Source organism: Lagenorhynchus albirostris, chromosome 4 (assembly GCF_949774975.1).
Source record: "Lagenorhynchus albirostris chromosome 4, mLagAlb1.1, whole genome shotgun sequence".
NCBI lineage: Eukaryota > Metazoa > Chordata > Mammalia > Artiodactyla > Delphinidae > Lagenorhynchus > Lagenorhynchus albirostris.
Genome location: NC_083098.1, coordinates 118215547 through 118243162, shown reverse-complemented (window position 1 = coordinate 118243162; position 27616 = coordinate 118215547). Strand labels below are relative to the sequence as shown.

Genomic DNA, 27616 nt, shown 5'->3' with positions numbered 1-27616 from the left:
AATCCATACAGATTGTACACCATGGTAAATGCCCTGTTGTAGAAATTCTCAGAGATCTGCTAAATTTAGAAGTGGCAGCCTGCAAGGCAGCAGGTGTCATTAAATGTAAATGGAAGAAGTAAGGTTACACCTCTTCCCCCAGGCTTTTCTGCTCTGGTGAGAGGAGCAACACCTGGCCAATTACTGTGTCTGCCAATAAGTTGACAAGTACTTCTGGAGGGCTGACACTACCCCTGGACTGGCTACACGGTCAAAAGGCAGAGAGGCAGCACCAGGGAAATTTGCACAAACTTAAATTCTGCCTCCCTGACTGTACCTCTCTGATAAAATGCGAGGGAGTAATTGAGCTAAATGATCTAGAAAGTATACTTACTGTCATGTATTACTGAAGGTGATGATTACAGAAAAATTCAAAATGGCTAAAACTTCTAATGTGGCATCATTAGCTCACTTTATGACTAGATCCAGGGTAGGAGATATAAGTGTATATTGCACTGACAATCTTATGATCAAGTTCTCTCAATTATAGAGGCTGTTTACAAATAAATCTTTTCCATCATTCTGAATAAGAACATGCACTTTGGTGTTCTACATAAATTCTACTAACAATCGTCATTTCATGCTTTGGATGCTTTATCTGATCAGTATTACATGCAGACACAGAAAGGAATGGGATACATGTACTTCTCAGAAGGCCCAGAAGTGACCTCAAATAATCATTCAGTCTCCATCTTACATATACTTGAAAGGCAACAGGGCTGCACCAGGTGGGTCTTCAAGTTCCAATAGTTGCTTTACCCAACTTTGTGACAAAACTGGAAATAAAGAGTGTTTGGTATCTTTCCCCAAGTTTGCTTTTCAACAGAAGACTGGACTACACTGTTTCTTTCTTTCTTTCTTTTCTTTCTTTCTCTCCCTCTCTCTCTCTCTCCCCTCCCTCTCTCCCTCTCTTCCCTCCCCCTTCCTTCCTCCCTTCCTTCCTCTCTTTCCTTCTTGCTTTCCTCCTTCCTTCCTTCCTTTCTTTTTCTTTTTTTTGATACAGCTTGTGGGATCTTAGTTCCCCAACCAGGAATAGAACCCAGGCCCTCGGCAATGAAAGCATGGAGTCCTAACCACTGGACCTCCAGGGAATTCCTAGGACTACAGCAGTTCTTAACACTCTAGTGATTCCCTATACATTGTCCCCAGTCTTGAGGGAAAGCTCCTGTTTTTCCTCAATTACGTAGAAAAATATTGATTGACATGAAATAAGATGTGTGTGTTTATACCTGCACACACATACATGCTCTAGCCTTGAAGTGAGTACCGGCACTTTCGGCGTTGAAAGAAACATTAGTCTGCTGCCTGGAAAAATGAAGAAAACACTAAACCATGAGTGAAGTCTCCCAAGTAAGTGCCTAAAAAGGACTGAATTTATAACACAGAACATATCTTAATGTTTTTTCCTGGCTCTCTTACTTTTCAATATCTCCACACGTACGTTACCACTTTTAAATTCTTCCCGTGACTGATGGAGAAAAAGCATAAGGGAACTTTCTGGTGTGATGGAAACATTCTACAGCTTTATAGAGGGATAGGTTACACAGGTCTATGTCCTGTCAAAACTCATAAGCTGTGCACACAGGATGTGTGTGTTTCATTGTATGTAAACTTTACCTAAAAGAGAACTATAAGCAGATATTGAACTCTAGGGAGTAGCTTTTCTAAGCAGTGGCACAGAATGCTTATTTGAAAACTTCTATTTTATGCATATTCAAGGCTTGACCAAATTAAATAAATTGAAATAATACAGAAAGGTTCCTCACTGTTAGATATGCACCTTTGGTGTTAGATTGGAATTGTTGGTATCATATATGAACTCATGGTATATGTGTGTATGTGTGTGTGTGTGTGGTGTGTGTTACATAAAATATACATACTGTGTTATACAGGAATAGTATACATATATTTATTTATTATTTATTTTTCTAACTAGCTTGGTCTTCAACTGGTAGCAACAGCTACAACTGGTAGCCAGGAACACACAAAGCCACCAGATCTTGGTTTTTAAATCACCATTAGGCACTAAAAGAAACCTGGATTCTTTGGAGGAAAAGCTAAGTCCAAGGTTATGGCAGCAAAAACACAAAATGAGCCTAGAACATCTTGTTGCACCACAAAGTAAGGGAGCAATTGGAGAATGTGAGAACTCACCAATTAAACAGAAAAATTCCCCGAGCTAAAGGACGTGGTCTCCATATTCAAACAGCCTACTGATAGCCAGCACAACAATAAAGATATTTGCCTCGGGCCCATCTTTACGAAACTTCTGAATGTCAAATTTCTCTGTAGGGCAAAGGCCCCGTAAGCTTCCAGAAATTAAAAAGAAAAAATTGCATACGAAGAAGCAAGAAGCAGAGTGGCACTGGATTTAACACTGGAAGCTAAAATATAATGGAGAAATGCCTCCAAAACTCCGAGGAAAATGCTTTTCTTTCCAGAGATCAATACACAGCTAATGCAAGCAAACTACTCAATGTAAAGTCTTTAAAATATTTATCATTCGTGGGGCTTCCCTGGTGGCGCAGTGGTTGAGAGTCCGCCTGCCGATGCAGGGGACACGGGTTCGTGCCCTGGTCCGGGAAGATCCCACATGCCGCGGAGCGGCTGGGCCCGTGAGCCATGGCCGCTGAGCCTGCGCGTCCGGAGCCTGTGCTCCGCAACGGGAGAGGCCACAGCAATGAGAGGCCCGCGTACCGCAAAAAATATATATATATATATTTATCATTTGTGTATGTAAACCCCCACGACCCGCACCCCCGCCCCCGCCCCCGCCAAATCCACTGGAAGAGCTGCTCTAGCAAATTGACTGAATAAACCAAGAAAGCTCTCCAGGGATCAGGAACCAACACGTCAGAAGACGATGGCAAAGGGAGGGATCAGAAGGGGCAGCTGCAGGGAGAAGCCTCCAGAAAGAGCTCCTCGGGAAGATACAATTGAAAGCATTTCTAATGACTTTCAACACATTGAGAGGAGACTTACCCAACCGAAGGGAGGTCTAAGACTGAATTACTGAGTAGCAGGAAGAAAATTCAGTGCAAGTGTGTGTGCACACCTGGATACAGAACAACAGTTTTTAACTTGGGACAAGACAAATCTTGGACAGAAAAGGAAAAGAAAGCCCTGAACACTGAGCTGAGATGAAAACTTTACAGAGAGAACTGGAGACAGAAGTATGGGGCCAGAGTGAAGACAGCTGAATCCTCACCTTGCGCAGAAGTCAACAGAAAGTACCTAAAACTGAAATGTCAAAGGACAGCAATATAAGCATATCATTTAGAGCCATGGTGGTAAGTCAAGGCTGTCAGCTAAAAAGAGGAAGCGCCTGCTTTTAGGAAATGATGTTTTCACAGCAACTGGTATAACTATGTGACCCCTAATGACTGCACGTATAAATCCAATAAAAATAAACACTAAATTTTAAAAACTCAATGGGTTTTTTGCCCTTTACTCTCTTTCACAGCCCTTCCAATAAAAAAGAAGTTCAATTTTAAAATTCCATAAAACAGCTAGATTAGATGGAAACTGCATTAGATGTAGTTTTCACTATTTTAATGAAATGATATTTTAAAAACTGGATTAGAAAGGGCGTAAACTATAAGCAAACAAAAGCAAAAGGAAGCCAGGTATAGAGCAACGACAACATCGTAAGCACCTTACTGTTCACAAAATACTTCCAAATGTACCCCTAATTCATAAAAATTCCCAAAGGTGGAGAAACTGGGGATCAGAAGGTTACTTACTGTAAGAATTAAGAGAAAACAGACGTATGATATTACTCTTAGCATAATTCTAACAGCCTTCCAGTAGAAAATTTTTAAAGAATATTCCCTCCTCATAAAATGACAAAAAACTGATAAGAATTTGTTGAAGGGAACTTCTCCCTAGTTAAAAAAAAGAAACACCGTAGGGAGCCTACCACCAGATGAATTGTCAATGGTAATTCTTTTGGATCTGTATCAACTAGAGGGAAGAAACACCAAATGCTCCTAACATTCTTATGATAAAGCAGCTCTGAATACAGGCCGTGTCTAAGAAAGAAATAGTAGCATTCCTACCTGCTCAGGCAGATGGACAAAAGTCAGACAGGGAAGTAACATGTATTGAGCACCTATAAGGTGCCCGGTACTATTCCAGGCCCTGGGGATACAAAAGGGACATGATCCCTGCCCTCATAAAACCTACTGATCAGCAGAATTGAAAGAAAGAAAGACACCATGAGAAATGTGATTACAGTTCAACCAGGAGTTAATCTTAAGCAACACCAGTGAAAAGACAATTCCATAAAAGAAAACCTGTCTACATCTTAGTTTCCATATCCCAGAACAGGAGGTAGTGACTGAAATGAAGGTTATTTGTAGAACTTTGGCCAAGATGCCTAAACCGAAAGGCTCTCTCTATTGCTTTGAACTAAAGCAAGCGGGGTGAAAGCTAACGTGTGGAGCACACATCCATGTCTGCAGAGAGAGGGAAAACACTCAAGCTCCAAGTACTTGAATGTTATTCCTACAGAATAACAAGAACCAAGAAGACAGACTGCAGACAGACCGCCTTGAAAGTTACTCCTACAGGGGAGATAAATGTCAGCGTGTAGATACTGAGTCAGACCAAGGAGTCAAACCCCTCCGCCCTGCCTTCTGACAAACAGGGTTCTCTGGAACAGGGGACCCCAACCCCCGGGCCATGGACTGATACCAGTCCGCAGCCTGTAAGGAACCAGGCCGCAGAGCAGGTGAGCGGCAGGCGAGCGAAGCTTCATCTGCCGCTCTCCATCGCTGCCCGTCGCTCGCCTTACCGCCTGAACACCGCCCCCCCACCCCCCGCCCGTCGAAAAACTGTCTTCCATGAAACCAGTCCCTGGTGCCAAAGAAGTTGGGGACCACTGCTCTGGTATATCAGCCCTACTCATCCACACAAGGCAGGACTTGTTGGGCCAGGCATGGAATTCACCCTGAAGCAAAAGGAGCGGCTAAAGACCATACACTTTAGGCTCCACCTTCCAAAGAAATTTATGAGAGCAACAGTGGCTGTCATTTGGAGGACTTCTACAGAACGCCAACACGGCTACACAAAAATAACTTCCAAAAGCACAATATATTCGCTTTAAAGAAGACTGGCACTTAAATCCTGGGAACCTCACTAGTCCGTTAGCCTCTTCACTACACCTTTCTGCTTTTTTTACCCAGGCACTCTTACTGTCAATCAATGGTTTTCAAAGCACGTTTCAAGAAATCTGCAGAGGTGCCCCACAAACATGGAGGGATGACCAGACGGAAAGACCAGACACATCAGAGTCTGGAACCCCAGCGCCATTCACCACAGGTGTCCATTTCATCTGTTTTATATTTGGGGTTTCAGAAACAGACTCACAGACATTGAGAACAGACTTGAGGTTACCAAGGGGGAGAGAGAGGGGCAGGGATGGATTGGGAGTTTGGGATTAGCAGATGCAAACTATTATACGGCGAATGGATAAACAACAAAGTCCTACTGTATAGCACAGGAAACTATATTCATTATGTGTTAAACCAAAATGGAAAAGAATACGAAAAAGAATGTATATATAGTGACTTCCCTCGTGGCGCAGTGGTTAAGAATCCGCCTGCCAATGCAGGGGACATCGGTTCGAGTCCTGGTCCGGGAAGATCCCACATGCCATGGAGCAACTAAGCCCGTGCACCACAACTACTGAGCCTGAGCTCTAGAGACCGCAAGCCACAGCTACTGAAGCCCACATACCTAGAGCCTGTGCTCTGCAACAAGAGAAGCCACCACAGTGAGAAGCCCGCCCACTGCAACAAAGAGCAGCCCCTGCTCACCGCAGCTAGAGAGAGCCCGTGCGCAGCAACGAAGACCCAACACAACCAAGGAAAAAAAAAAAGAACGTATATATAACTGAATCACTTGCTGTACAGTAGAAATTAACACAACATTGTAAATGAACTATCCGTCAATAAAATAAATTGAAAAAAATATGTATTGGGGGTTTCATCCAAACACAGCCCTTGAAAACAAGATTCCAGTACTTAAATTTGAAACTCTTTTAATTCTAGGTTGTTTATACCTTGTTAGATTCCTAATGGTTTACCAGGTAGTCATAAATAAAACAGGGGAACAAATAAATTGTTAAGAATAAAATACGTCTAAAAACTAACTTTAGGGCTTCCCTGGTGGCGCAGTGGTTGAGAGTCCGCCTGCCGATGCAGGGGACACGGGTTCGTGCCCCGGTCCGGGAAGATCCCACATGCCGCGGAGCGGCTGGGCCCGTGAGCCATGGCCGCTGAGCCTGCGCGTCCGGAGCCTGTGCTCCGCAACGGGAGAGGCCACAACAGTGAGAGGCCCGCGCACCGCAAAAAAAATAAATAAATAAATAAAAAAAGCCAAGAATTGGTGATGTTTGGCCAATGAAATCTATCACAGTGAGGCATAAAACTTGGCCCTTGTCTATGATAGGCATGGCAGGAAAAAAGGTCAGACTGACTGACTTCACTCTCATCACCCAACAGAAAAGGAAGCAGTTTGTCAGGAAAGGAATTTTTGCTAGTCCTGAACTAGGAAATGTAACCCTTCCTAAGGGATAAAAATAGCAGACGGAATTCTCAATTTGGGGGTGAGGGTAAAACAAGATTTTCTTTCACTTGGCCATTTCCAGCATCAAATGCTGCTAAAAGCTATGATTTCAGCATCAGAGGCAACTACCAAAAACTCAGCAGAAAACAGAAATGTCAGTTCAGCTGCCACGGAGTAAGACGCAACTGAGTTTACTGACTCAAATGCTGAGTTCATTCTCACTGCAGTCACACCCAATGCTGCTGCCCAAGGAAACAGAACAAGTTACCTGACGGCTTGCGTCACAACAGCAAGACAACAACACACGTCTATCGGCTGCAAAATTTCACCCTCCCTTTGATATGTCACCTGTTAGCATGAATATTTTTAAAGATGAGAAATAGGTGATACATTTTTCAAGATGTAGTCTTACCAGTTCCATCACAATTCTACCTGGCCCTTCAGTTGGGGCATTAAGGTGAAGGTTGTGATTTGGCTTCTATGACCATAAGGTGAAGGTAACGGCTCAACTTAGTTTTGAAAAACCAACTTCTTACATTACAAACAAATGAACCTTTTCAGATCTGTCCCTTAGATACTGGATGTAGCTCTTTAAAGTTTCTGTAGTTTAGATCATATTATAGCCATTAACCACTTAGGATTTTGCTTCTAACTATTTCAAACGTATCAACTGAAACAGCTTAGAAGTTTTCATTTCTACTGTGTTCATTTTCCAGTACAACAAAGGCAGCAAAATTACTACTTATAATGGCTGAGAAAAGAAATAAATATTTTTGAATTTAATTCATTTATAAAGCTTCCAGCATAGGCTTATATGTGTTTTTATACGTGCCTAAGTCTTAGAAAAAGGTTATGATCTCAATAATGATGCAATACTTAAAACACAGCTTTATAATTTAGTCATAAATTTAGTCACTGTTTCTTACTAAAATCTAGAACTCTATCTTTTAAAGGAATAAGCTGAGTTCCACAAAATTTTGTTTCAAGGTTGTTGTGAAAGTAATTTTCAAAAGTTTTTTGTTCTGTTACAGGAATTTGGTTATTTCTCTGCCCATCTAATTGTCATTTTCAGTCAGATTTCAAATATTTTTGTTTTGACTCAATCTCTGGAAAAAGTTTTTTTGTTTGGGGTTTTTTTTTTTTAACAGCTTTATTGAGTCTTAATTTACATGCCATAAAATTCATTAATTTCAAGTATGAAACAATCAATGATTTGCAGTAAATTTATAGAGTTGTGAAACCATAAGTTTGGTAAACTTCAAGTTGACTATAATACATAAATCTCTTCTACGTGGCAGTGGTCAGGGCTTTTGCACTGACTCATAGTTGCCTATGAATGAATTTAAAAGTCAGCTCTCCTTCCTCACATACATTTATGGCCATTTATCAGAAAAGCATCATAAACTGACCTATCCACAATGTCTATGATAAAATGTCCCCACTTCGATGTGTGCCCTTGAGAAATACAAAGCCTGCACAACTCTACATGGTGGTCCTGCTTTTCTTTAAATGTGAGGTTTAATCAGAGTCCCAACAATAAAATACGCTATGGAGGAAAAGCAGAAATTAATCTCCACACCTTGAGTTTCTAATCCAGAATTATACACTTTAAAGTACAAAAGAGAAGTCTCACATACGGTCCCTGATCTCAGAGAACGTCTAGGCTAACTGAATTAACAAGTACAAAACATGGGGAAAATCAACCCAGTGTACAATAGAATCAATGACGACACAAACAGTGGAATCAAGCATCAGTGGCAATCCACCACCCAGAGCTAAGGCGTGTGAAGAGAACAGAAGGTCGGAGGCGGGACTCCAATGGGCGGGACCTGGATATTCAAAAAGACGGAAGTGGATATGAAAGTCAGGGCACCTTCAAACATCAAGCTGCTTTTTCTTGCTACTTGTCTTACCCATTTTGATCATCCAGGAATTAAGAGAATTTCCTCTTTAGGGGTAATCTGGGGTTTGCCCAAGTCTAGGTATTATTTTTGTGCCCCCAAAGGGAGAGGAGAAAACTGGGGCAGTGTAGTTTACTGAAAGTCTATGTGGGATTCATCATCAGAGGACCTGGATTTAAGTTCGGCTCCACCAATGACTGTGTGAATAATTTAATTAACCTTTCTGGGCCTCAGTGTTCCCATTTATAAAAGAGTAATACCTGTATGACAAGGCTGTATAGGAGTTACATGAGATCTGAGATCATGTGCACAGAAAATATCTTTTAAACTTTTAGGTAGTTATTCTTAGTGAGTTATCAAATTTTCATCCATCAACTGTCTTGAAATTCAGATTTCAAGAACTACATTACTATGTATTGTTTCATGAGCACTTAAGAGAATAAGTCAAAAATTTAAGACACTGGACTACTTTCTTTGTGGCAGGGGAGAGGGAGAGAGCAGGAGAGGGAGAGAGCGAGAGCGAGTGAGAGAGAGCGAGAGAGAGCGGGGGGCGGGGGGGAGATTAATTGAATGACTGATTTTAGGTGACATGAGATGGCTATGTACTAGTTTAACTATAATTTTGCTATAATCTTGCTACAAAATATGATGCTGACCCAAACTGTCTTTTGCAGTTCCTTGCCCAATATTCTTGGACTATCTGAATTCACACATGACACTGACTGACTCTGCAAAGAATTCTATTTTAATTAATTCATGTTAATTAATTTTCCCTTTTGAAAGCCAACTGCTTCTTTGGGAGAAAAAGTTTATTTGGAACTTTATTCAACAATTTATTTACTTATTTAGAAACATTTTACAAAGGTTTTAGGAAACTTTATACTTATACTTTTACATCATGAACAAATTTCCACATGAAACTGGTACAGCGAGGTCATCTTTGTGGTACACTTTAAAATTTAATCCCATGGCTCTTACAGAACTCAAGTATCCATTTCAGACTATGAAACAATCAAGTTTTAGTGGGGTTGAAAGCTCTTCTTCAAATGAACCTGCATACTCAAAGCCTGAAAAGATATCATTAAAAATTTTTTTTCAAAGTAGGAGAGAAGGTGAGGCCACTGTAAAGCAGACTGGCAGCTATAAAGCAGACTAGCTGTTGGGAGTGGAGGCCTGAGAGGGGCCAGCCGAGTTCGTGCCTTAGTTGCTTCCTTAGGTGACGAGTGAATGGGGGGCAATCTGGGAACCCGTCTCCCAGGACTTCAGTGAGGGGGCTGTGAGATAACACCGGGAGAGAGCGGACGTCAGTGTCCAGCCCCCGCTCTGTCTGAGCTAGCATCACGTACAGCGTGACTCAAACAAAAGCAGTGCTGACTTCAATTGCCGCTGGTGTCAGAGGGAAAACAATACCTAGAGGCCTGACTGAAAAAATTAGCTTCTTCATTAAAAAACGAGTTAATAAAGCACCTGAAATCTTAAACTGGACCAGTAAGACTGCGAATTTTGTAATTTCAGTTTTAATGAATGTTAATATTTAAAGGAACAATAAGAAAATAATTTCTGAGTGACTATCTGGCCGGGTCCTTCAACTCAGGGCCAGTACTCCTGTCGAGGTGGCCTTGGGTCCGTCTCACCCCAACTCACCAGCCCAGGGTTACTGCACCATCCCTGGCAGTTCCCCTGTACCCACAACTCTGTGAATAGTCCTTTGTGTATAAACTCTCCTCTAAATACCCTTATCTGACTGAGCCATCTGTTGGGACTCTGCATCGTACAATGGCTTCACACTCTAACAGTCCAGAGGAGTTTCCACATCATGACATGCTTTATGCTTTGAGTATTATCTTTGGTTTTCTTTGCTATTTGTTGTTTTTCTGACATCAGTGATGTTTACTATTTTTCATATGCTTATTAGGCGTTTTAAATTTCCTTTTTCTGAAAATCACTTATGCCCTTTGCCCATTTCTCTATAAAATCTTAGATTTTTTTAATAAGTTTGAATGATCTTCAAATATATCTTGTCATTTGGATGAAAGGAATAAACATGTACTTGACTTAGCTTAAGCAAGAATGGGAGTTTAAGGACAGAGGGGTATCTCCCATGGAGCCTAAATGAAGCATTCAGCTGAGTGCTGGGAATGGACTAGAACTAGGGACTGGAGGGTCACATTCAGATTGGGAATCCTCTTGATCCATAGCTCATCTCTCCTTTCCTCTGCATGTCAGCGTCATTCTGCTTTATCACTACAAAATGATTTGCACTGCTTCCTGGTCCACGGGGTAGAAAATGATCATTACCCAACAGCTCCAAGTGTATAACTCCACTATTCAACAGGGCAGCCAGCAGAGACGGCAATCCTATACCCAATTCCAAGTTCCTCGGTCAGGTGACCAGTTGAATGAAAGTCATGTCCTACTAAGATGGCCAATTCTGTTATAACCGTGTATTTAAGAGCAAAGAAGTTTCCAGAGAAACTTACCAATATTTTTTGGATCTGTCTCTTCAAGCAAGGGAAACAAAAGCAAAAATAAACAAATGGGACCTAATCAAACATAAAAGCTTTTGCACAGCAAAGGAAACCATCATCAAAATGAAAAGACAACCCACTGAATGGGAGAAGATATGTGAAAATGATATTTCTGATAAGGGGTTAATATCCAAACTATACGAAGAGCTCATACAACTCAATATCAAAAAACAATCTGATTAAAAAATGGGCAGAAGACCTGAATGGACATTTTTCCAAAGAAGACAAACAAATGGCCAACAGGCACATGAAAAGATGTTCAATATCACTAATCATCAGAGAAATGAAAATCAAAAGCACAATGAGCTATCATCTCACGCCTGTCAGAATGGCTATCATCAAAAAGACAACAAATAATAAATGTTGGCAAGGATATGGAAAAAGGGAAACCCTAGTACACTGTTGGTGGGAATGTAAATTGGTATGGCCACTATGGAAAACAATATGGAGGGTCTTCAAAAAATTAAAAATAGAACTATCACATGATCCAGCAATTCCAATCCTGGGTATAAATCAGAAGAAAATGAAAACACTAATTCGAAAACATATGCACTCCAATGTTCATGCAGCATTATTTACAATTGCCAAGATATGGAAGCAAACTAAGAGTCCATCAACAGATTAATGGATAAAGAAGATTTGGCATATATATACACAATGGAATATTACTCAGCCATAAAAAAAGAATGAAAAATTTCACTTGCAACAGATGGATGGACCTGGAGGGTATTATGCTTAGTGAAGTTATGTCAGACAGAGAATAACAAATACTGTACTTTTTCACTTATATGTGAAATCTAAAAAATAAAACAAACAAATGAATATAACAAAACTGAAACAGACTTGCAGATACAGAGAACAAACTAGTGGTTATCAGTGGGGAGAGGGGTTGGGAGAGGGACAAGATAAGGAAAGGGGATTAAGAGGTATAAACTAGTAGGTCTAAAATAAGATACACGGGCTCTCCTGGTGGTGCAGTGGCTAAGAATCCACCTGTCAACGCACGGGACACAGGTTCGAGCCCTGGTCCAGGAAGATCCCACATGCCGTGGAGCAACTAAGCCCGTGCACCACAACTACTGAGCCTGCCCTCTAGAGCCCGTGAGCCACAGCTACTGAGCCCGTGTGCTACAACTACTAAAGCCCGCACACCCTAGAGCCCGCACACTGCAACTACTGAAGCCCACTCGCCTAGAGCCCGTGCTCTGCAACAAGAGAAGCCACCGCAATGAGAAGCCCATGCACTGCAACGAAGAGTAGTCCCCGCTCTCCACAACTAGAGAAAGCCCGCGAGCAGCAACGAAGACCCAACGCAGCCAAAAGTAAAATATAAATAAATTATTAAAAAAATAAAACAAGATACAAAGATGTAAACTACAGAACAGGGAATACATTTTATTATTCCCAATATTTTATAATTACTTTAAATGGAGTATAATCTATAAAAATATCAAATCACTATGTTGTAAACCTGAAACTAATATAAGACTGTAAATCAACTATACCTCAATTAAAAAAAAAAAAGCAGTCTATGCATTGGTGGACAGGCAGAATATACCTAGTTTCTTAAACTAAGCTGAACTCTGCCCTCCTATTCTGCCCAACCTTAGGGGTAATTTCCTTGCTCTGAAGCAACCCAGAATGACAAATCGTTCACATAACACCTTCTCAGATGTTTGAAAACAGATTTTGCTTCTTCTTTACCTTCTTTTTCACCAGATCTAAAATATCCACTCCCTGAAATCGTCTCTGATATAAATCCTCAACATCTTAACCGCCTTCTGGATGCACTTCCCTCCCACCAGCTTGTCAGCGTCCCTTCTAAAGCACTGCCCCAGTAACAAAACACAAGGCCCCGATGCAGTCTGACAAGCCTGGTGCGATGTAATGGGACTATCGCTCCCGGTGATTAAGACTCTGCACCTCCCTTCAATCAGTTAGGAGCCAAACTAGAGTTCTGGAAATTCAACATTCAGAGGTGGCTTGTGGGTAAACTGAAACTTCCAGATCCCATGCACACAACTAACTACCAAGCAGGATTTACTCATCCTATACTTTTTTCCACCATCAAGAGAGACTCTGCCTTTTTCTAGCACTGCTAAATTGTTTTTTTCCCTACTATTCTTTTTTTGTTGTTGTTGTTTTTGTTTTGTTTTTGCAGTACGCAGGCCTCTCACTGTTGTGGTCTCTCCCGTTGCGGAGCACAGGCTCCGGACGCACAGGCTCGGTGGCCATGGCTCACGGGCCCAGCCGCTCCGCGGCATGTGGGATCTTCCCGGACTGGGGCACGAACCCGTGGTCCCCTGCATCGGCAGGCGGATTCTTAACCACTGCGCCACCAGGGAAGCCCTTCCCTACTATTCTTAAAGCAATAGCCCAGATTAATCTGCTGCAGTATGGAATGAGAATAAGAAGCCTCCAGTAAAAGACAATTCCATACGACCTAGGATGATCTTTTATATTTGGATACTGCCAGGCCAGGCACAGGCCCAGTTCAAAATATTGTAATATGTTCATTTTGGTGATAATATTTCCAATTATATGTATTTATATATATATTATATATATTACATAATATTATATATACACACACACACAGCCCTTTGGACAACTCTTTCATTGAAGCCTCATTTAATGTTTCATAGACAATATAGTGTCCAAGTTCAAGAAATACATAGGAACCTATGACAATCTAGCCATTTCATTATATAAAACAATAACTATGTTGAAGTGCATGAAAAGCAATGAGAAAGGAAAACATTTCTAATATTCCAAAGTCAAAGTTACATGTTTAAGACTGATCAATAGTGATATCCAAGCCTGACAGATTCAAATTAAAAAGCCTGTGATTAAAAAGATGTGATTAAGTAAATAATGTGGTGAGGAGACAATATACAAGGTCCTACTAATAAATCTCTTTCTGAATATGCCCTGAACTATAGATTAGTCTCACTATTGTTATATACTAAGATACATTTTATTCAAAGACTCAGCATCTTTCAACCACCCTAAGCATCTACTTAAGATTTCCCTTTTTTTAGACCATATTTATAACAGGCTAGCCTACGAAATGCCACTAAATTCATATACTAGATATGCATGATCTTTTATAACTTTCACTATTGCTCCTTTATCTACTAATCACCACAATTCCTCTAAAGGAAGTCCTTCCCTAAGACTATATTGTCAGCATCTTCTCTCAAGTATACTTCTTTTCCTCCTTATCAGGTGTCATTGCACAAACTTGAATTCTGGCTTCAAATCCTAATTGGACCATTAGAATTTATTTCTCTCTCTTCCTTAGCTTAGAGTGTACAAGTGAGACTACACCCTTTCCTATTAAGTTACAGCCCCAAGGGCAGCTTATAATGAAGCCAACGAAGTGTCAAATGTTCCTGTTCTAACCTAAATTAAAAATGCTGAATTTCCACCATTTCCTTTTTAAGTTTTCCAGGGAGAAATAGTTTCCCCGTAAATATCTACTGCTGAAGAACACATACAAACGAAGCACAGTAGAGCCTTGAAAATTCAGTGCTCACAAAAAGCAAAACTGTCCTGTTTCTAGTCAAGGGGAATGCAGCAGAACATCTAAATGTCCACTAAAATCCTATCTCCCTTCTTCCATGGTTACCAAGTGTTCACTGGAATGTGGCTCCCAGCCAGCACTATATCTCTCAGCCCCCTTGCAGCTCAATATGGCCATCTGACCTGTTCAATGAAATATTCAATGCAACATGAACATAAGCGTTATGTGATATCTCCAGGTCTAGCCCGAAACCCCTCACAAGTCTAAAAAACCCTTCCATGCTCTTTTGAGTTTGGAAGCCACGTGCTGAAGACGACAGAGGAACTGGTCAGCTCAGGGTCCCTGAATGACTGTGGCGCAGACCTACTGCTGACCTAAAAAGCTACCTCAGAACCATTTCCTGAGAGAGACAAAACTGACTTAAAGAATACAGAAGTTCAAGTGCTGTTGAGTCTTTTGTTTCAGCAGCACAGCTTATGCTAATCAACAGAGATAATAGAAAATTCATTTAAAAAAAAAAGGTTTGGGGAAAGGAAATGGAGGAAAACCATACATAACAACTGTAACCTCTAACGTTGGATTCACATGAAAGACAAATGGCGCCCGTGGTTAAATAATTCCAAAGAGAAATAACCGACTGGAATAAATGCCTGGGCCAATGCTCGGCCTCTTGAAGATTACTCGGCCAAGTCTTCACCTCTTCACCCATCACATCACCTCTCCCACAGGAATAAGAACTCACCACAGGACTCTGCCTCTTCCCGATTTCAGACAGCAGCTCATTATCTCAGTCCCAGCTGTCCATCCTCTTCCTTCTCTCACGTGCCAGGCACTGTGGCCTCATGGTTAGATGTAAGCCTAATAGTGGAGAACTGCTGGAATTCCTACACGTCTTCACATCCTTCCTCTTGTCTGTCCAGTGTACCAGTTCCTGTTATTTCAGCTCCATGTACAGTGACCATGACTTCGTGACTGGCCCTTATTAATGTACTCACTTGCCTCATCCCACTATACATACACCAGAGTACTAAATCCAGATTCATCTTCTAAAATAACATTTCTATGACTACTGCCAAAATCTTGGTATAGCGTCTACAGATCAGGGGCTGGCAAACTACAGCTGGCAAATGGGCTGAATCTGGTCCGCTGCCATTTTTGTAAATAAAGTTTATTGGAACACAGCCACGCCCTGCATGGCAGCTTTTACACTGCAACGGCAATACTGCGCAGTTGTGACAGCTCATAGGCTGCAAAGCCTAAAATGTTGACCATCTGGACCTTTATCAGAAACGCTTACCAACACCTGGTATAGACCAACATCATTTCTCAGAAAGACAACGGCAGCTATCTTCTTATACCTCATTCGTTTAGCACCACTACAAGCACCTGTACTAGCAGAATAAGAAAAACCAAGATATATAAATATATATATATATGGCTCCAAAAATTTTAAAGATATGGTACTTACTCTTCAGCAATTACTAGTGTACAGAGAAAAAGAATATTCATGGCGGAGCAGGCATGCTGGTAAGATACAGACATAAAAAGCCCTGATAGAAGGGAGTGTACAAGTACCAAATGAGTAGTAAAATGAGTCAACTAGGCAGACACAGGAAGGAAAGATGGGGAAAAAAATGGGCAGAGGGCCTGAGTATACATTTTTCCAAAGAAGATACACAAATGGCAATATGTACAGGAAAAGGTGCTCAACATCACTAATCATCAGAGAAATGAAAATCAAAACGACAATGAAGTACCTCCTCATACCTGTTAGAGTGGCTCCATTCAAAAAGACAAGAAATAACAAGCGATGGTGAGGAGGTGGGGAAAAGGGAACCCTCCTGCGCTGCTGGTGGGACTGTAAATTGGTGCAGCCACTATGGAGAACAGTATAGAGGTTCCTCAAACAATTAAAAATAGAACTATCATAGGATCCAGTAATTCCATTTCTGGGAAGTGGAAATGAAGACACTAACTGGAAAAGATATCTGCACCCCCATGTTCACTGCAGCATCATTTATAATAGCTAAAACGTGAAGACAACCTTAGTGTCCATCAATGGATGAATGGATAGAGAAAATATGGTGTACATATACACAATGGAATATTATTCAGCTATAAAAAGAAGGAAATCCTGCCACTTGAGGGGTGGGTGAAATGGATGAAGGAGGTCAAAACGTACAAACTTGTAGTTATAAAATAAATAAGTCCTGGGGATGTAATACACAGCATGGGGACTATAGTTAATAATACTGCACTGTATATTTGAAAGTTGCTAAGAGTAAATCCTAAAAATTCTTATCACATGAAAACAAATTGTAACTATGTATGGTGATGGATGTTAACTGGCCTTATTGTGATGATCTTTTCATACCACATACAAATATCAAATTATTATACTATACACCTAAAACTAATGTAATGTTATATGTCAATTCTATCTCAATTTCAAAAAAAAAGGAGGAAAGATGATTTCCATCTAGTAATCAAGACAGGTTTTATTTATGAAAATGGTGAAGCCAAGGTCAGACTTTTAACCAGGAATAGAACATCGGCATGGCAGGTGGAGACAGCACAAGGCAAACTGTTATTTATGCTCTATAAAACATATTCCATCCATGAATTGGTTGTTTTTCAACTTCAAGTTTCAACCATCAGCAACCATGCTTTGGGCTTTTGTAGTACTGCTTTCTGTGAGCCTCCAATAGCATCGGTCTCATAATGCCTCTGGCTTTTCTCCTTTTTTTTCTTTTCCTGCTCTTCTGCTTTAATCCTTCCATTCAGAGACTTCTGGTTGGGCTGCTCTTCCACCGGACAAGATAAGGCACAAGCTAAGCTGCTGTAACAAAGAGACCTAGAAGCACGTGGGACTCAAGAGAGATGTTTGTTTTTCTGGTAGGTAGGCAGTTGAGGGTAAGAGGACACTAATGCCATCCAGGGATGCAGGTCACTTCTATCTAGTTGTCTCACCATCAGCTAGAGGGTTATATGCCTCCACAGGGTCCAGGCTGGCTCACCCCTTCCACATCTACATTGCAGCCCATGGGAGAGAGTAAAAGGTAGAAGAGAGAAATCAGTTTCCTAATTAAGGATGCGAACAGAAATTACACTTCTATGTCACATGAGATATCCGGAACTTGGTCACACGCTAGCTGCAAAGAAGGCTGAAGAACGTAGTATCTAGGAATGGTCCAATACACTAGAGCTGGAGTGGCAAGATTAGTTATACCTGAGGAAATAGGCTCGGAAGTAAGAGGATCGCTTGTGTTTTTCAACATAATCCATCCCCAATCTAATTTTTTAATGCAGTGCTCTCCAAACTGTATCCTGTAGACCACTCTCCTGGGAGAAGTTACTAGGAATGCTGTGGAGTAACAGAGATCTGTGATCAACCTCCTTCCTGCTCTCAGATCATCCCAATGCCCATTAGCAAAGGTACGTAGTGAAGGAACACATTTAACTTGGTATGGCTTCACCCAGAATTCTTCAAACTTATAAGAAGACGGAATTTGTTTTTCTGAAACATCTATTAACATCCTAGGAATCAATATCCTACAGGATATCCGTTTGTGATACAGAGTTTAATTTAATAAACATAATTCCTATAAGGTTTTAATATGGTATCTAAAGCTCTAATACAAGTCAAATCAAGGACCATACTTCCCAGAGAATACTTCCTGCTGCCTCATCAGAGTGCTTACTAGACCCCCAACTCCTTTCAGATTCCACCCTCTGTGCTTATGCCCATTCTTCCTACTCCAAATATGTCTGCTAAACCCTTCCTTACCCTGCTCTCAGAGCTTAGTCAAAATCTTACCTCTTTTCATCTCTTCAATTTCTAATGATGTTTCTTCTCTGAATTCTTTCAGTATTTGTCTCTGATGTCTGACTCTCATGAGCCAACTGGTGAATGAACACGTATGTATCTCTTTCACGTGTCTTGTCTTCCCCATAACTTTTAAGGATCTTCTCTGCAAGCTTTCAGATCTAGCATGAAGCACCACAACTCCTCCACTGAGATCTCAGGGCGTGGATAAGAGTCAAAACCCACTTTAGACACAAGGGAAATATGAGCAATTAAAATGCGACAGACCAGGGCTTGGCTCCGAAAGACCAAGAGCATGAGAAGTGGCACCTACATCTCAGAGTAGACGAACCTAACACCAGGATGGGGGAAATAGAAGCCAAACTTTCAGCTAAAACATTCTGAGGAATCAAGCCAGAACCAGCTCTTAGAGCTCATGAGGGTGATGGCAGCACAAGTTCAGGTAGCAGCTGGGACCTCCACTGCCATCCATGTACCCCCTGTGTCCCCAAAGTCTAGAAATGCTGGGACAGTGGCATGAATCTTCGGGATTTATCAAAAGTCCCTATTCAAAGACCTCAGATTCTAGGCTGTACAGCAAAAGAGATGAATGGCAACCGCTATACAGGTTTACCAATCCAATATGTGAACATTCAACAGTATTCAACACATTTTGCTATGTACCCTGAAGGCACTCCCTTAACCAGCCACCAAGTTCTGGAAGGCCAATGGATGATAATCTTACTTATGGCAATTCCATGCTCTAGAGGAATATGCCCCGCTTCTGCAGTGGTAACGGGGGCCTTGTAATAGGTAAAGGTCTGCATGTTTCTCAATGTCAAAAATTATATTCCTTTTTTTTGGGGGGGGGCGGTTTCCAAAAGGTTAATTTTATATTTTGCCCAGGAAAATATAAAATTGTATCTTACAAATAAAAATTTTTATAATTGATTTTAAAATTACCATTCTAGCTCGTGCACTACAACTGCTGAGCCTGTGCTCTGGCGCCCGCGAGCCACAACTACTGAGCTCACGGGCCACAACTACTGAAGCCCGCGCGCCTAGAGCCCGTGCTCCACAACAAGAGAAGCCACCGCAGTGAGAAGCCCGTGCACTGCAGCGAAGAGTAGCCCCCGCTAGCTGCAACTGGAGAAGGCCTGCTCACAGCGACAAAGACCCAATGCAGCCATAAATAAATAAATTAAATTACCATTCTATTAAGTTTTCATGACTGAGCTTTTAGTACCAATGATCTAACACTCTGAGAATCCCATTTAGGAAAGTCCTCAGTGGAGAAAAGCGCTGCCTTCCCCACATATAAACAACAATCATCCTAAATCACCACCACACTTTCAGAACAGCCAAGAAAACACTTACACGCCAGGTTGTCCTTACAGAATTTACGTTTCACTAAACTATGTTGATTATGTCCTTTAAAAATCCTGATGTGAAAGCATATCTACAACAAAACAATTAACCAAATATAATTGAAGGCTGCTTTCTTTCACTAGAAAATACAACACATACAAAGATTACTTTGATTAACTTTAAAAAATCTTCAATATTCAAGCCTCATATCACAAAAGGTGGATAATAACGATTTAGGTGCCCCCCCTGGCTAGAGTCAGTGGGGAAGAGGAAACTGAGAAGTTCAGACCTGAAGAGAACACACCATTAAGGAGTCTATATGATATTGAGTTCTTTATCATCTATCCCTTCATTCCTCTACCCAACAAGCATTTATTATGCACCTACTGTGACGGGGCAGAAGCCATCAGAGATAAGGAGAAATTTGGGATTGACATGTGTACACTGCTATAGTTAAAATAGATAACCAACAAGGACCTACTGTAGAGCACAGGGAACTCTGCTCAATATTCTGTAATAACCTAAATGGGAAAAGAATTTGAAAAAGAATAGATACATGTATATGCATAACTGAATCACTTTGCTGTACACCTGAGACTAACACAACATTGTTAATCAACTATACGCCAATATAAAATAAAAATTAAAAAACAACCAAAGGGCTGAGAGAATCCAGGTGGGAAAATCATATGAACCCAACTAACTATAATACAGGGTAAGATGAAGTACTGCAGTTACCGTGGGAGTGAAAAGGAAGGTGTAATTAATTCTGCCGGCAGACACCTGCACAAACCACATTAAAAACTGGGGTGAGGTGGGGGTGGGTGGGTATTGGAACTCAGCCTTGGGGGATGAGAATTCAGGAAGGTGAAGAGGGAGGGTGATGGGGGCGGGGGCAACGCTGCCCAGGGAACATCATAAACGCCACCAGGGACAAGCCACAAGGAGAGGTATTAGTCCATCGTGGCCAGATGGAGGCCTCGCAGGGCATGGAGTGGCAGGTGGGACTGGAGGGATGAAGCCACACGATTCCTGGATCATCTGTTGCTTATGTTTTACAGTTGGCTTACCTTGGTTTGGCTAATAACAAACCCACAAAAGCGTATTTACGAGGTCAAAAGAAACCATACTTTCTCCTGAAAAACGAAAATTGCTTCATGATGCGTTATCTGAAACATTCCCAAAGCAGAGTTGCAGAAATGAGTTATCAGACTATAAAATGTCACAACATATATCCTCTAGCAAGGGCTTCGACAGCCGATGCTATGCTGATCTGTTTGCACACATTTTCTAAAAAAATTGTTTTTCAGGTTTATGGCCACATTACTGTCAGTCTCTCTAATAAAAATGCACACTTGTATTCCAGTTGCATTACTGGCGGAAAAAGCAGTTATTCATCAACAGCTTTTAAAATCCCCTCTTCAAATAGCCCACTCCCCTACTAGGGAAACTTATATACCAAAACAAAATATTTAACAAAAGAGACAGCCACACGTGAACACACTCACACACAAACACACATGGTCAGAAAAACAACAAGAATTCATCAAGAAGAATGATAACTTCTTTCCTCCAAACAGGTTCAGGGCATTTATTATTTATTGTTATGCCTAAGAGGCTGAAAATAAGCAAATCTATCTTTTGGTCCCAGAAATGAGATTTGAGCAATGCATTCATTATAAAAACACTCCTACTACAACAAAATAATTGAGCGTTCCCAGTGGAGTTAAATATTTTAGGATTACCACCTGTGTCCACAGCACTTTTATAAACCAAACCGCCTACTCAACCTGGTAAATACCGTAAGACCCACAGACAGAACCCAGATTCATGGTGTGACCCTTGTCAATCCTGAAGACTTTTTCCTCCCTTAAGTCTGCCACAATAAAACCTTGTGTACCTGTCAGTTTCTTAATATGAGGTTCAATGTTTTATGTTACTTCTTGTTTCTGCTCACAGGCTGTAACAATTTCAACTCTAGCTCCATCTCTCGCCTCTCTTTTCACTGCTCCCTATTTCTGGCCCTCAAATCAGAGATATTCTCTTCAATGGACTTTGCTGATAGTGCAGGTTTCACATATCATTTCTCACCAGTATTGTGAATCCTACATTGAGCTCTAATTATCCTCAAAAGAGCTACCAAACAAAAGCCTGGACTGCATGCCCTCCATCCCTGCAAACTAAGGTTAAAGTGATATAAAATCAAATAACATCATTTATGAGTTAATTTACATAGGAAACTCAGAATTAAGAGGTTTCACAGGACTTAGTAGTTGACCCAAACTCGATTTTTACCCAGGTGAGGAAAGTGGAGGTGGCAAGGAAATAGGAAGATTTAGAACAGGTGAGGGTGGTAAGAAGAAAAACGGTGAGAGGAGAGTAACCACCACCTTTAAGAGACAACAATATTTGTGAATTAAATCTCAATTAAAACAAAAAGAGAACCATAGCATCAAAAGTAGATTCTTAGAGCAACTCAGTGCAGTCAGTATGTGTGGAACACTTTCTGTGAGTGAAGCACTAAGCAGGCTTCCGCCATTTACTACGTAGAACATATCTGTTCGAACACCAAAGAGCTGACTTTTGAAATTTCATAAAATCTTATTTATGCACCACTTTTTCCCATTAAAAGAGATCACAGAAAAATGAGTGAGGATATGAATGGAGGGAAAAATGAAGGCAGAGAGGATGAAATCATAAGTATGGTAAATACATAAAAGGCGTGTCACAAGGTCTTAAACATTTGTTAGAAGATGGGTTGAAAATCTGACCGTAAGCTTTCTGGCAGCCAGTGCGTAGAGAGAACACCTGTGGCTGTATACCTCGCTGCATAATAAACCCCAAATCAGTTCAGGAGAAACCCAATTCTAAGACTAAGACTAGACAGCAGTTTCTTTCATGGGTCCCCGTAAAGAGTACCTCTTAACTGACTACCAGGTTTCACAGGCCTGTTTCTTAAAAGGTATGCCAATGAGGAGAGTTTAGTAAAACATTTGGGTGAGGGATCCCATACCACGCAGTCTAAATACCTAGCTCAGAGAACAGAGCTGGTATTTGTTTTAAAAACCAGGAAAATTAATACTGTGGTAAGTCAAATGGGATCAAAAATTAGATACTTCTAGAATACAGCTAAGATAATGCTATTTTATTATCTATTGGTTTATAGCCTGTACGTTAGGCCAAGATGTCTACTCTATAATGGCTTTAGGGTTCTAATGCTAGATTCTCTTGAATAAGCAACAAGTCCCAGTTGACATCACTGGCCATGACAGAATTAAGTATTAGAGCAAGACAATTCTTAATTCCTAAGAGAATACTATCATGCCATGCTCGCCCCATGTCAAATAAATTCCAATTTCTTTTTAAAGGGGAAAAGTTATTACAATCATTAGTTAAAACTGCCACTTTACTGGCTGCCTAAGATCATAAAAGAGGATTTTCAACCATTAAGACAAACATTCTGACACTGACAATATTTTATTATTTTATAATATTTACAACCCGCAGTAAAATAACAAAATGGCAATTTTAGAGATGGAAAGGGCTTTTGAGACCACTTAGACAAACCTTGTTTTGAAAAGGGAGTAAAACAGGCTCAAAGTAGACTGAATGACTTGGCTAACTTCAGGAGCTAAGTGGCAGGGCCGGGTTAGCCCTCAGATGTCCCAGTTGCCTAATACCAACTGAATTAGCTGCTCATTTCTATTCTATGAAGTAAATACATCTGGTTTTATAAAGCTATTAGATTAACCAAATTGAGCCTCTGGTTTTCTACCGTAGTTTCATAGGGACCTCATCCAACAAATATTTATCTGCCAAGCCACAAAATGATTTCCCAGCTTAGAGCTCGCTGTAAAACAGAATACTGGTAAATTGCAATAAACAGTAAAGTAAACCAAAAATAAGCAAACGAAAAACCCAGCCCTAATACCTAAGTGCCGGGAAGGTAGTAATGTTTAACATTTAATAGACAAACCGGTCTTAAAATACTTTGAGACCAAAGCATCCATGTCTTTTCTACAATGTAAGTACAATCACCAACATACAAATCAACCACTGTCCTCAGGAGAGAGCTCTGAAATGAGGATTACAGTACACAGCGCACCAGTTACAAACACATGAGGTAGAATCATAGGAACGTGTCAAACGAGGATGACATGTTTATTAAATTCAAAAGATGAAAACAACGAAAACAACTTCTAAATTTACATTTGGTGGTGGCATTATAACATGTATATGCTTTGTTTCTATGAGTTAAAAAAAAGCACACTCAATACTTAAACTTCTCTGCAAAGTACACCTGATTTTTTAAAAATTTTAAACATAGCCAATGTAGGCACCCAAATACTGTACTGGCGGCTTGAAATCACATCAGGGAGTCTCTCCAACTAAGTAGCAGAAGAACCAAATTAAGAAAGGCACAATCAGGCAAGAGCTTTCTGTTTAGTGATAATTTATCAGGCACCATGATCACTCAAAGCTGTGTCCTGGAGAACAAGACAGGCCAGCAGGAGCTGTGGATTGCTGGGACAACCACTCAGCCACAGCGCTGCAAAGAAGCAGAGATGCTGCGACTGGAACGTAACCACGGACAACAGGCCATGCCTTGGCCAAAGGTAATATGGCGTGCTCTGGCTCTCTTATGCTTCAGACTAATGTCCTTTAAAAAGCAATTCTGGGCTTCCCTGGTGGCGCAGTGGTTGGGAGTCCACCTGCCGATGCAGGGGACACGGGTTCGAGCCCTGGTCTGGGAAGATCCCACATGCCGCGGAGCAACTGGACCCATGAGCCACAACTACTGAGCCTGCGCGTCTGGAGTCTGTGCTCTGAAACAAGAGAGGCCGCGACAGTGAGAGGCCCGCGCACCGCGATGAAGAGTGGCCCCCGCTCGCCGCAACTAGAGAAAGCCCTCACACAGAAACGAAGACCCAACACAGCCAAAAATAATAAATAAATAAAATTTTTTTTAAAAAAGCAATTCTGCTATACTAAACATGCTCATGTTGACAAACTTTTTTTCTACCCAAAAAAACACTGGCAATTACTCACCTACCACGTGAAGCATAAAAACTGTCTATTTTTCAAAATCACTAAATGCTCCTCTAAGGCACACTCCTTTCAGAAGAGGTCAAATATAACTGGGAATGCTTACTTGAGATACTGTTAATGACAAGTCCTTTCAAGCTAGGATTTCATGAGCTGTCAGGTCACATGTATCACTTCTTTTTTTCCTGCTGCTTTCAGAGGCTCTAGGGATCTGAATGTTTACAGCAAAAATGTATGGAAATAACACCTGTCTTTAGCCACAGGACTTTTCATATCAAATGGAGCAATCACAAAACAGTGAGACCTTAGAATGAAAGATGTCCCTACAACCAGTTAATTTGACTTGCAGAAAATGGTTTAGTAGCCCTTCCTAAAACTCCTAGGCAGCCAGGATATTTCTGTCAGTTTCTTTATGGTACAACTTCAAAGAGCATATAAAGAAGCACACTCAAAGTTTCTCTTTATTCTTTGGGGGTCTTTAATCAGACAAGTGAAATGATGGAAACATTTCTATTTCTAAGGTTCAGCAAATTGACTTAATAGCATGGACAGTCAAGACCTAAAACAAAAATCTGCAGATTAGACACAGTCAAACATAAGGCTTCTTAAGATGATTCCCCTATGATTAAGCCTAATAAGCCCCACTGGATCACTTTCGACCTCTTTTAAAAGAGTATCCAATTCCTGCTGGGGCATGCAATGGCACTACCCTGGATAGCATCAGGTGGGAAACATGAAGAGTTTAGAGTTGATAACCTGAGAAAGAGCAGCCAGTCTTAGGATCCATAAACATTCTACTCAAAATGTTAAATAGATTTAACAGAAAAGTGAATCAATCATTTAAGTTTAAATGGTGTACAGTGAAGGGGGTTCCTTGTATCGGGTTGTCTTACTGTTTAGTATATCTTTGACTGTAAAGTGCAACATTTATAATAAAAACACAAATTTCACAAAATGAAAAAAGCCTCTCCCCCATTAGTCTATTAAGTCTACCCTTTTACATTTTAAGAAGTTTGCCCCTGTCCTAGTTATAAGGAACAAAATGCCCTTCCTCATTCCCTTTCTAACATTCAGGGAAGGCATTTTAAAAATGCACTTAAACATTTCTCCAACCATTCCAAACTCTGAAGCCCTGAGAGAGCTGGAGGGGGAAAAAAAGAGAATTAAAAGGACGTGAAAGTGACAAGATACTGGTAATGACATCGCTTACTTTCTGCTCTTCTTGCAAAGTGCACGCACAACTGGAAGAAAAAATAAATCTTTTCCCGGTTAACAATCTGAAACTTATTTATGAGGGTGGGGAGGCGGTGCTGGGGACTAAAACGCAAACCACGCTCTCCGCAACCGCGCACACCTGGAAGGCTCTAGTTTAAAGGCTGTCTTTCCTCATCAGGCTCAGAGTTTGGGCTCCTGGGCGCCTGTCAGGCTCCATCACAATCCCAGTTACAATCAGTACTTTCCCCCGTCTTCCTGTGTCTTTTTTAGTGCACATCCACTCTCCTCCCTCCTCCCAAGCGACGGCTCTTCACAGACCACAATACAACTGTGTCAGGCCAACCATTACCCACCAACACACACTCATGATTCCCCCGACTCTCAAGTCTCGGAACAAAACGCGAATTTTTCTTCCCTCTTTGAAAGGGAGGTGCTCGCGGTTTTCAGGATGGAAATTCCACTCTCCTACGACAGTGCACACTCGGGGCACTCACTCTGCTCGCGCTACCGTTTTCTTAGCCCTTTTCGGTCATTTCGGCACCGACGATCGAGCCGACAGCAAAACGGCTCTGAAAACTTATTCAAGACCGTAGTTTGGACGCGGAGAAACTGCCTGCCGAGGTAACTGTGCTGCGCCCCGGGCCGCAGCCCCATGGTCGCCGCACCCCAACTCAACCGAGGTGATGCGCCGACGCACATCCTTTCCTTCCTGGCCTTTCCTTCCCTCGGCCCCTGGGGGTGACCCCGACTTTGGACCCCGGGGCCCAGTTCCGCGGCCCGGGCGACCACCTGTCGGGGTCCTCCCGCGCGCGAAACCGGGGAGCCAGCAAAACGCAGTGAACGTCCCGGCCGCCGGGCTTTCGCTCCCGCGGAAGTTGCCCCACGCAAACTTTTCCAGCCGCCTCCCCCCAGCTACCCCCCCCCCACCGGGCTCGGGCTTAACCTGGGGCATCGGCGGTTGCGGATGCGTTCGGCCTTGGGTTCCTGGGGTTTGCAGCAGACGCGCGCGCCAGGGCCAGGGGCCCCTCCGAAGCATCATTCCGCCCGGCGCGGCGCTCCCGCCCCAGTCAGCGGGCCATCCTCCGAGCCGGAAGACTGGGAGAGGGCGTTCCCGGTGGGCGCAGCCTCGCCGGGCCCCCGCCTCCCAGCGAAGCGCAGCGCGGGGCGGGCTAAAGGGAGGGTGTGTCACTCTTCTCTCCTCGTCTTCACACGCAACTGGGCGCTAGACTGTTTTCTTTCCTCCGACCAAAATTTTAAAACGGAACGGGGAGAGAAAGAGAGCGCGGGGGAACCGCCCTTCGCATCTCGGGTTTCCAGGGGCAGCGCGGACGCTGGGACGGCCTCGCTTCTTCCAGTGGAAGCCCCTTCTGAAATGAACGAGAGCGGGCCCCTCGCACCTTGCGGGCTGTTGATTTCAAAACTCGCGAGTAATTCTGGGTACTCAGTGCCCTTGGGGCCGTCTGCTGCCTCCCACCCCGCCGGCAGGGAGGCGCGGGCCTGAGTGGCCATCTGGAGAGAGGCAGGGTCTCTCTGAAAGTTTCCCTCCTGGACTGAGAGGAAAGGAGGGAGAGAAGCAGGTCCACCAAGGCGCCACTTCTCAGTTGGCTCAGTGCGGGCT

The 27616-nt window shown here is 42.0% G+C and overlaps 1 protein-coding gene across 3 annotated transcripts in view; it reads right to left on the bottom strand.

Annotated features, from left to right (window-relative positions):
- MCUB (mitochondrial calcium uniporter dominant negative subunit beta) overlaps positions 1-27083 on the bottom strand; it is a 90180-nt gene extending 63097 nt beyond the window's left edge. For all 3 annotated transcript variants that reach the window (XM_060147389.1, XM_060147390.1, XM_060147388.1), the window contains exon 1: positions 26942-27083. In XM_060147389.1, the coding sequence (XP_060003372.1) occupies positions 26942-27037 (96 nt within the window). In that variant the 5' untranslated portion in view covers positions 27038-27083. The remainder of the gene's footprint in view (positions 1-26941) is intronic.
- Between the last annotated feature and the right edge of the window lie 533 nt (positions 27084-27616).